General features: G+C 35.6%; 1 protein-coding gene across 1 annotated transcript in view; it reads right to left on the bottom strand.

Annotated features, from left to right (window-relative positions):
- CPNE8 (copine VIII) overlaps positions 1-11,771 on the bottom strand; it is a 384,959-nt gene that overhangs the window by 175,575 nt on the left and 197,613 nt on the right. The window contains exons 8-10 of the mRNA XM_006865292.1: positions 9,226-9,329; positions 3,200-3,304; positions 1,277-1,318 (exon numbers count right to left, since the gene is read on the bottom strand). Of these exons, the coding sequence (XP_006865354.1) occupies positions 1,277-1,318; positions 3,200-3,304; positions 9,226-9,329 (251 nt within the window). The remainder of the gene's footprint in view (positions 1-1,276; positions 1,319-3,199; positions 3,305-9,225; positions 9,330-11,771) is intronic.

The following is an 11,771-nucleotide window of genomic DNA, read 5'->3' on the forward strand; positions in this document are numbered from 1 at the left end:
GCGACCCTGTATAGGGTTTCCAAGGAGCAGCTGGTGAGCTTGAACCACCAACCTTGCAGTTCAAATGGCTTTGCAGTCTTGTTCATTAACCCACAGTCCCACACCAGGACTCCAGACCACATACGTTTTTATTGATAAGTGCCATCGCACCCATAGCGTTTCCATATAGGGTTTCCAAGGAGTGACTGGTGAGCTTGAACCACCGACCTTGTAGTTCAAAAGGCTTTGCAGTCTAGTGCATTAACCCACAGCACCACACCAGGACTCTTATGAGTGGGTAAATGTCATAAACAAGGGGGCTTCAAAGACCATTGAAAAATTCCATTATTTTTTAATTTTATTTTTCCATGAACTTTTTAAAGCTCCTTATGCATGCATGGTGCTGTAAGATAAAGCATTGAACCCTCAAGGTCTATTTGAACCACAAGGTCAGTGGTTAAAACACACTAGTAGCTCCTCAGAAACCTTATACAGGATCTCTATTAGTCAGAACCGACTCGATGGTACTTTACAATAAAAGTCCTGGTATAGCGCTATAGGATAAGCACTAGACTGTTAACCACAAGTTTAGAAGTTCAAACCCACCAGCCACTCCTTGGAAACCTTATACAGGGTTGCTGTGCATTAGAACTGACTCAACAGCACAAGAACAACAACAAAGAAACAACTCAATATCAATTCTACTTAAAACAGTAAAAACAGTGGGAAACACTTTTTAAAAATGATAAAAAAAAAAAAAAAGTAGTGTTTCATCTCTTTTGGTCTTTAATATCTATTGAGATACACAAAGGGAGACCAGGATTATGCAGCTCATGGCAAAGCAGTAATTCTAAAGTTTATGTTTCTTTTGCTTGTTTATAGTGTGTGTGTGTGTGTGTGTGTGTGTGTGTGTGTGTGCACATGTGGATATATGCATATATGTACCTACACGAATGACATTGGATATAAATTTTATTAGAATATTCAGGGAGATTATGAAATGCCGATATTTTATAATTATTTCTCTATGGCTAAGAAACTAAACACCCTCCATAAACTGAACACAAGAGAAATAATAATGTCTAAATTGAAGATCTTTACTATGTTATTTTAATCTCCAAGTTGAAGAAAATACAAACAGTCTTAAAATCTCGTATAAACACGTTGGTAACATTTGGAAAACCAAGACAAAATACATAATCTGAAATTTTAAATAAAATATGTAGTCATTTTATCAGAATACTCACTTGCTAAAATATGTTAAAATTTAAGAACAAGAATAAAGAAAATGTCTTACCTGCCATCTCGATCCCAGTCATAAACCTCTATTTTGATTGTTCTATTAATGGGAAAAGCATATACATAAATTCACTTATCATAAACCAAACCAAATACACTGCCATCAAGTCTATTCTGGCTCATAGTCCCTAAGGGCAGATGGAGGGTTTCTAAAACTGTGAATCTTTCTGGAAGCAGACTGCCACATCTTTGTTCTTCAGAACTGCTAGGGGATTCAAAATTGATGTGGCAATGTAGGATAAGCACTGGACTGATGACATCAAGGTCAGTGGTTCAAATCCAGCAACTGCTCCTAAGACACCCTATACAGAGTCACTATGAGTCAGAACTGACTTGACGGCATTTAACAATTCAATTTGTATCTAAAAGTGCTTTCTAAAATCCATGTTTACTCTTTAAAGGAAGCAGGGAAAGCATATGGAAGGAGCATGTGTAATTTAACAGTGTTTCTTATTGGAGAGGTACGCACCCTGGTTTTCTACTCTTGAAAACCATTAATGATCTTAACACAGTGTTTCTCAAACTCAACATGGATCAGAATCACAGCCAGAATTTATTAAAACAAACTGATGGATCTCATGCCCAAATTTCTAGTAGGTCTGGGTTGGAGCTAAATAAATGAATTTCTACAAGGTTAGCAGGTGATAATGCTAATCAGGAAACACATTATCAACCAATTTCTTAGACCAAGAATTAGTCCATTTAAAAGATTTCTGATTTCTTATTAACTAAATAAAAGTATACCGTGGTATAGGAGTCCTGGTATGACGCTGTGGGTTAATGCACCAGACTGCAAAGGCGTTTGAACTGCAGGGTTGGCGGTTCAAGCTCACAAGTTGCTCCTTGGAAACCCTACCCAGGGTCACTATGGGCCGGAACTGACTTGATGGCATTTAACAACAACAACAAAACAACTGTGGTATAATACTTTTTACAGTGCATTTAAATGGCTGTTGTTGTTAAGTGCCATTGAGTTGTTTCTGACAAATAGCCACCTTTAGGGTCGCTATTTTTCCTGTTACTCAAATCAGCATGGCACTAAAAATCCTCGAGGGAGCAGAAACTCTCATCTTTCTCCCTGGAGCAGCTGGTGGGCTCGAACTGTGGACCTTGTGATTTGTAGTATAGTGCTGTCATATGGAGACAACCCACTCCTGATATACTTGATAATTCCTACTGAGATATTAATAGGGTAATCTCCCATTTTCTAATATACAATCAACAAAATAAAATAATTAACTTTGTTATTGGGGTTTCTTTTTTTCTTATTTGCTTTTCTTTGGGGGTAAGTGGAGTTTGTATTATCACATTACTATCAACTTTTACAGAGAAAAGAAAAGAATTTTAGATATTACGAAGTCCTCAAATACTTTATGAGAAGACCACAGGTCTACCTGGTCCAGCTACCTATAAGGTTCGTAACACAAAATGTCTCACTGGTACACATCCTTGATATGTCTATAAGTCAGCAACCAGGAGAAGAACTATGCCAAAAAGTAACTTCAAGACTGTATCTAAGTAGATGATATATCCAATAACAGTCTTGTACCTCTAATGTACTACATACTCAACTGTGCAACCATTTGAAAATCTTGAGTCAATGAAAATTCTGGAGTGAATTTTGAACAATGACTTACAAATTAAATGAGTGTTGAATATATTTTAACACTTCACACATTTTAATTCTTGAAAATATCAGTCAGTTTACAAATTTTAATGAGTCACATTTTTCCTCTTACTCAAATCAGCATGGCACTAAAACAGATTTTAAAACTTTTTAATAAATCAGCCACAATTCTGTAAATAAACATATACATAGGTAAGGACAGCAACTTCATTTTTTTTTTTTTCAACTTGAACAAATGGATACAGGGATCCACAATGAATATTCAAAACCTTCAGAAATTTTCATGGTTATTACCTGTCATAATCTCCGTTACATAAAGCTCTGACAGAGATCTTGAATGCTTGCCATACAGGATTCAGAGTGTTCTTGACAACTTCTGTTTTATGGCAAATTGTAAAACTGTTTTAAAAGGGGAAAAAAAAAAAAAAAAGAAACACATTTTCAGTTATTTTCATGATTCAATTACAGCATATTGTTTTAATACACATTCCTCTTGTTTGCAGAATACATGTTGTCAGTCTCTCTGTTGCTTCTATATTATATGATTTTAAACGTTTAAGGATTAGTTCACTATACAGTGTGGTAAGATAAGCACTAGACTGCTAACCACAAGGTGGGTGGTTCAAAACCACCAGATGCTCCTCAGAAACCCTATACAGAATAGCTATAAGTCAAAACTCACATGAAGGTACTTAACAACAATGTGAGTTTAAGGAGCCGGTTTGGCACGAAAGGATAAGCAATGGATTGCTATCTGCAAGTTGGCAATTCCGAGCCATCATTCACTCAGCAGGAGAAAAATGAGGCTGTCTGCTATTAGAAAGATTTACAGTCTTGAAACCCTATATAGACAAGGTCACTGTGAGTGGGAATCCACTACATGGCCGTGAGTTTGATTTTTTATTTCTTTTTAATGTGAATTTATGCAGGAGTTCATGTGCTAGAAAACATTTAAACAACAACAACAAAGAAAGCTAGTCCTCACAAAGAACTTAATCATGGTATTCCAAAAGTGGGGATTTCTCAAATGCAACAAGAAAATATTACATAAATAACCACAGTCAAAATGACCTCCGCCAGAAAACAGTCTAACTTTGAAAAGCCAGAGAGTCTATCTTCCTTCTCTCAGGTGAAAGGGTTTTTTTTCTATTAAGAGATCAGATAGGAATATGTTATAAAGGGATTAAATGATCATTGTAAGATTTGTAACATTGGTATCATCTTCCCTGTAGTATTCGAGCCCAACTAAGGAAGCTCATGCCACTAAAGTGACAGAGCTCAGGAGACAATATCTGTGTTCAAATGATCTCAGAGTTGTGTCACCTGAACCAATTTAATAACCACTACAGTCTCAGAAGAGGTCCTGGTGTGATACTCTAGGATAAACACTTGACTGCTAACCACAAGGTCAGCAGTTCAAACCACTTCTCTGAAATCCTATAAGAGACAGCTAAGAGTCAGAATGACTCCATGGAAGTTAGCAAGAAGACTGAGAAGAAGTCCTGCTGTGGCACTAAAGGATAAATACAGGTCCACAGTTCAAACACACCAGCCACTCCTCAGAAACCCTATACAGGGTTACTAAGAGTCATAACCAACTCGATGGCACTGAACCGCGAGAGTCTGGAAACAATAAGAAGCAGTTCTATCTTGTCCTATTGAGTTTCTATGAATCTGAATGGACTCGATGGCAGTGGGATTTGCTTTGAGGGAACAAAAGAATGAAAAAGCATAGACAAAGTGGTGGTGGTGGTGGTGGTGTGCCATGGAGTAGGCTCCGACTCATAGCAACCCTGTATAGGGTTTCCGAGGCCTTAATAATAAAAAGAAAGAAGAAAGGTAGACAGAGAGGACTATGAAAAGGGCAACCAAGACAAGAAAAGCAAAGGGAATAGGAGCAAAGTAAACCAACTGCCATCAGTTAATTTTGACTCACAGTGACCATGTATAGGATTTCCAAGGCTATATATGTTTGCAGGAGCAGAAAGCCTCATCTTTCTCCCACAAGACATCTGGTGGCTTTGGACTGCCTATCTTGTAGTGTGGGACCAAAGGGTAAGCACTCTACCTCAAGATCTGTTTGAACCACAAGGTTGGTGGCTCAAACTCAGTAGCTGCACCTTGGAAACCCTATGCAGGGTTGCTAGGAGTCAGAACTGACTCAATGGCACTTAACAACAACAACAACAACCTGTGGTTAGCTGTCCAGTGTTTATCCTCTAGTGCCACCTAACTCCATAGAGGAGAAGTAGGCAGGGCAAGAAACACAGAGGAGAAAAAAAATGAATGCCAAAAATAAAGGAAAACAGTTCAGATAAGGACCCAATTAAGGGTAAACACAACATGCTGATTTGTTTTCGAAACAGGAACTTGTCTCCTCTAAAAATTAATTCAGTACATTCCTAAAGATCTTCAAAAGTAGATTTCTGTTCTATAATATTCTAGTATATAGGAGTTGTTTGGTATGGTGATAGGTAAGTAGATGTGAAAGAGACAGAAAATGGTTTGATCTCCCATCTTCAAACCAAATTATCAGTAGTTTACTGTGATAATCACAGTACACTCTCACTAGACAGAATTCCAATTCTCATGTAGCTAGTGAAAATTACAATTGGAACGTGAAGTATCTTCTTCTAATATTCAGAAGTATTGATATACAAAAACAAATGAATATACTTATAATACTATTTGTGTATGATACTTATAATACAAAGAATATTATAAGAAAAAATATGTCCTTTATTATTGAACTAATCTGTATTAAACTAATTTAAACCAAGTCATTTACCAAAAAAGCTTTTCCAAAGGAAAATTATTATTTGTTCAAGACTACCAGAAAAATTATTAAGAAACTTTGAAAGCAAGAAAATAATCCATAATCATATATTTTTTTCAATCCATGTTTCTAATAGAAATTAGGGAGTGTGCTGGCTCTGTAACATAAAAACTGAACTTTGAAACACATGGTAGAATGATTCGGGCCCACCAGTACTCCATGGGAGAAAGAAGAAGCTTTCTGCTCCCACAAAGATTTGCAGTTTCAAAAGCCCTTTACAAAGTCGATATGAGTCAGAACCGACTAGATGACACTGACCAAAACCACAATAGAAATTAAGTTCTTATTCTATTTTTTTAAAATAAGCTTCCAGTGCAATTCTAACAGGCAATTTTTCAAATGTTAAAAAAAAAATAAAGTTGATAGAATCCTCAGTGAATAGCTTTCCTCTTTTCCAGATGGATCTAGTGAAAGGTAGTGGGGAATGATTGTAATAGGATTTTATACTTCAATTGTGAGTAATTGTTAGTTGATGGATTGTGATTGTTACAACTGTAACTGCAGAAATGTGTAACTAAAAGGGGGAATTGGGGAAGCTAATCTTTCATTTCAGGAACAGATGATTCCAGGACCATCAAGAAGGAAAAGCATGAGTAGAGTGTGAGATGCCTACATAGAAAACTGGCAACAGCAGAGAGGGTGGCAAAGACGGTGGCATGGAGAGACAGAGTGGCTGCAAGCTCTAGAACCATGGACTTATTAAGACTGTGTGCATGCTGGCAGGAAGCTGGCTTACAGAATGTGCCCTTCCCTTTGTATATTTAAATGAATACATATTTTAATTTTGTATGCGTACATCTATGCGGGTTTTTTTGCTTTGTTTGTTTTGTTTGGGAAACAAAAGATATAAATGGGGAGCCACAGGGAGGAAATTGGATAAATGTTGCAGGGAGGGTATTGTAGTCACTGAGATGAAACAAAGTGTATTGAATGTAAAAGAAACAATAATACTAATAAAGCTGAAAGTTTTCATAGATAAAAAATAGACTTACTGTGAAAAAAATGAGGAAAAACATTTTTACTTTACTCATTCAAAATTCATCAAAACAAAGAAAATGTGTGTGTTGGTTGAGGTTTACTAAAATTTAGTGATGGAGGTTATATGCTGTTGAATCAGTTCCAATTCATAATGACCATGTAAGGGTTTCTTAGGCTGTAAATCTTTATGAGAACGGAAAGCCTCATCTTTCTCCCATGAAGCAGCTAGTAGATTTAAACTGCTGACCTTATGATTAGCAGCCCAACCCATAACCCAGTACACTATAAATGATTTTAAAAATGGGGATAACTTATATATTTTTGTTAATACTTAGACTTTATGTAAAAAATAACATTTTTATAAATATATTTTTTCATAATAAAAGCCTTGCCAGCAGCATGAAATGTGTGATAGAATGAAACTCTAAAATTGCATATCTAATCTTTAAAGAATATCTAAAGATACTAAAGTAAAAATAGAAATTTCTGGGGAAAAATAGAAAGAAGAATCCCTTTCAAATGGATAAAAGCAATGTTCAGATATAAAAAGTATTCTGACATTTAAATCACTAAAATAAAGGGAAATATGGAAAATCCAGAAATATAATACTATAACAAAAATATCCAATAATTGTCCTACAGCTGGATCAATGAAATTTCCATAATATGTAAAGCATCATTTTATGTTCTTGTGTATTGACATTAAGCAGCAAACTTTCCATTTGTATGTATGTTATGTATTGAATTGTGTCCCTCCAAATATGTATTATAATTCTAACTTCTGTACTTGTAAATATGATCCTTTTTAGAAATAGGATTGTTTTTTTCTTTTGTGATGTCAATAAGAAAATATCAGTGTAGGATGGATCCCAAACCAAATCATTTCTGAGTTATAAAAAGACCAGAGTTGTTGCAGAGACACACACAGGATGATGAGGAAGACAGAGGACAGATGCATCTAAAAGCCCAGGAATTCTAAAGATTTCTGGAAGCTACTAGAAGCTGAAAAAAAAACCAAGGAAGGATTTCTTTTAGATTCATGCCCTGCATTATGATTTATAGCCTTCTGAACTGAGAAAGTAAATTTCTGTTCTTTAAAGTTACCCACTTGTGCCAATTCTGTTAAGGCAGAACTAAATAACTAAGACATTGAAACATTTTATAATCTTATTAATGTTAAATGTATAATTTTATGTAATATATATAGTAATATAGTTGTTGTTAAGTGCCATTGAGTAGGTTCTGACTCATAGCAAGCCCGTATAGTGTTTCCAAGGAGTGGCTGGGGAGTTTGAAGCACCGACTTGGTGGTTCAAACCCACCTTTTAGTCAAGTGCTTATCCTACAGTGCCAAACCAGTGACTTTTTTGTTTCTTTCATACATAAAATGTTTGTTTTGTTTTTCTAACAAAAAGATGTTCAAATAATATTTCCTCTTTAGAAATTTCTTTGTAATAAATAGTTAATGGAAACATAAAAAGGACCCATTACTTTGTTAATAATAATAGTTAACACATATGTTCTTTGTCAAACATGCTTACAAGTGTTTTTTCTCATAGGAGCTCATAATTGTCTCAACAACCCTGTTTACCAGCTGTTATTATTACCCAATTTACTTATGAGAAAACTAAGGTTACAGAGGTTACCTGTCCATGGTCCCATGACTATTAAGTAGCAATGTTGTCATTTTAGCCCAGGCAATAGAACCTTGGACCACACTTTCAACCACCAAATTTTCTCACAAATACTAGCAGAACAGAATAAAGCAAGAAAAATGATGGTCAAACATGTTTAATGTTAGAATTATATGTATTAAATTTGATCATTGAAATGAACACTATAGCTCATAGGTACATTTTCAAACAAACAAAAACTAGTCTATTCCCTACTGGCAAAAAATATTCAAACTACTAGAATATAGTGAAATTTTAATTTAAAATTAGACTTGGAAGGAAAAACCGGCTACATCTGGGTTGGTTCTAACTCAGTCTTTATGTAGGACAGAGTAGAACTGTCCCATAGGGTTTCTAGGACTATAAATCCTAGAAGTAGACGGCCACATCTTTCTCCTACAGAATGGTTCATGGGTTCAAACTGTAGACCTTTTGGTTAGCATAAAAGCACTTAACCATTGTCCTACCTAGGATCATAATATACAGTTCCCTCCTCAAGAAAATGGTTTAAGAATTTAATTGTGTAACAAAACACATTATTTTCAGCATTTTAGGTTTCTAGAAAAGTATGATTCTTATATACTGTCAAGACAATATTTTATGATAAATATATTAAAAGTGGTTCTATGAAACTGAAAGTAAGTCGTTCAATGTCAAGCAAAACAAATAAAATGTTATGAAAATGATATTATTACAATATAAAAAAAAATCACATCAATTTTTAAAATACCAAAACATTTTATTCCATTTAATAATTTACTGAGCTTCTCGGAGAGAAATAATTCAAATATCATTCTTACCATAGAGTTAAAATACACAAACGACAAATCTACCTGCCATCTTCATTACTTCGATAAAATACAAGAAAAGGATCTGATTTTCCAAAGAAGTCCTTCTTGTCCAATTTGTTTGCACAAAATTGCATCAAAACAGCATCCTAAAAACAAAATTAATAAAATAGCTAAAGATCTGTGCTATAAATAACTAGACAATGCAAATCACAAGCTAGACTTGACAAGAAAACAAATTTGCCATTTTAATACAAATGAAAAGTGTACCAAAGTCCCAGAAAAGATAGGAACACTCTGTAAAGGACTATGAGACATTAAAAATTGACTCTGAAAGTTTTAATTATAGACAGAATAGTATTATTTTCAGAATTCTTTAATGTTTCCCCACTACAGAGTTATATTAAGCTTGTACCCTTCTTCATCCAATTACCATCAAGCCAACTCCAACTCCTGGTGAGTCTATGTGTGTGAGAGTAGAGCTGTATCAAGAACGTTAATCATTTGCACTACCCCTCAGCTTCTCAACAATGAAAACCAAATTCAATGCCATAAAGTCAATTCTGACTCATAGCAACACCATAGGGCAGAGGAGAACTGCTCCTTATGGATTCTTTATGGAATGGACAGACTCATCTTTCTTCTGCAGAGCAACTAGCGAGTTTGAGCTGTCCATTTTGTGGTTAGCATCCCATTGCTTAACCCACAATGGCATCATTGCATTACTAGAGCTCCTTCCTATAGATGATATTGGATGTTATTGTTGTGCCATCAAGTCAGTTCCAACTCATAGCAAACCTATGCACCACACAAGAAAACAATGTTCATGGTTGCTGCCACTGTGTGAATCCATGAAACTAAGTAGGCAAAGGAATCCTGGTGTGGCGCTGTGGGTTAATGCAAATGTGCTGGACTGCAAAGGTGGTTTGAACCGCAAGATTGGCAGTTCAAACTCATCAGCCACTCCTTGGAAACCCTATACCGGGTCACTATGTGTGGGAACCGGCTGGACAGCATTTAACAACAACAACAAAAAAAACCCAACATTATAGTACAGGATCTTCATTCACTTCTTGATGATTCAGTTACACATAAGTTAATTACAAAGCCACTACTATGTAGTAAAGGAGCTCTGCTAGCATAATGGTTACGAATCATGCTCTGAACCGCAAGGTCAGCAGTTCAAAACTACCAGCTGTTCTGTGGGAGAAAGATGACACTATGTGTCAGAACCGACTCCGCGCCACATAACAACAACACTATGGATTAGATTTTGAGTATCCAATGGGAAAAATAGACAGATTTTGATCATACAGTTTATACTTTAGTAGGGTAAAGGGGGAAGAGATGGTCCTTTTTAATTATGCACAAGTACACCAATGTTTCACAACTAAATTTAAAATTATTTGTATAATATTGGGCTCCAATTAAAGTGCCTTCATTTTTAACCTGTAACATAAATTATAGAGTTATAGAACAAATTGGGCTGCTAACCTCAGGGTCAACAGTTCAAAACTACCACTGTTCTGCGAGAGAAAGATAAGGCTTTCTGCTTCTGTAAAGATTTGTTGTTGTTGTTGTTACGTGCCGTCGAGTCGGTTCCGACCCATAGCGACCCTGTACAGGGTTTCCGAGGGTGTAAATCCTTACGGGAGTAGAAAGCCTCATCTTTCTCCCGCGGAGCAGCTGGTAGTTTCGAACCGCTGACCTTTAGGTTCGCAGCCCGATTCGTAACCACTACGCTACAGCCTCGGAAACCACATTCAGGATTGCTATGAGTCAGAACCGACTCCACGGCACATAACAACAACAATAGAAGTATTATTATCAAGTTACATATTCAAACACACAAAATTTACATGATTGAGCTTAAAGAAAACAAGCTGAGGTATCAATAACTCAATTAGGTTAAACATTAATCAATTACACAGGATAAGTACTTGAAAATAAAAATATATATAATAATTCATAATTAAATTACTGTCTTAGTTTTGGTTTTTTGCTTTCAACTGAAATGACATGCTAAAATTTTTGGAAAGTAGAGATCAAAGTAATTCAGATTATATAAAAACACCATGATTTTAAATACTATTTGTTGAAAATGCTTACATTTTCAACTCTTCAAAAGAACTCTCTTTTGTAGTGGCCAACAATTACTAAATATCTACTTAAAATTCTCATTATATATGTTCAGTGATTCCAAACACCATGTAAAAAGATGATGCTGTTTATGCATTTGTTCATTCTTGTACTCACTTAGCAAACATTTCTCAAGCAATATTCAAGCTATATTCTGGGAATATAGATTTGAATAATATACATTCTCTGCCACTGTATGGTTAAATCAAAGGTTTTTGTTTTCAAAAAACATCAATTTAGTGTCACTTCAGTTTATTATTTGGTAGACATATTTTATTGACTCTCCCATTATGTAACATTCTACATTTACTACAATATAAAAATAAATACTAGCGGTTCGCCACGACAGCCAGGCGGCACTGGTGAGAGCGGCTCCGGGTTCAGGGGAGGGGAACTCACAAGGGAAACCTTCCTGGGGCGAACCCACACCCTTACAGGCACCATAAGTCTCA

The sequence above is a fragment of the Chrysochloris asiatica genome, unplaced genomic scaffold (genome assembly GCF_000296735.1).
Source record: "Chrysochloris asiatica unplaced genomic scaffold, ChrAsi1.0 scaffold00077, whole genome shotgun sequence".
Lineage (NCBI taxonomy): Eukaryota > Metazoa > Chordata > Mammalia > Afrosoricida > Chrysochloridae > Chrysochloris > Chrysochloris asiatica.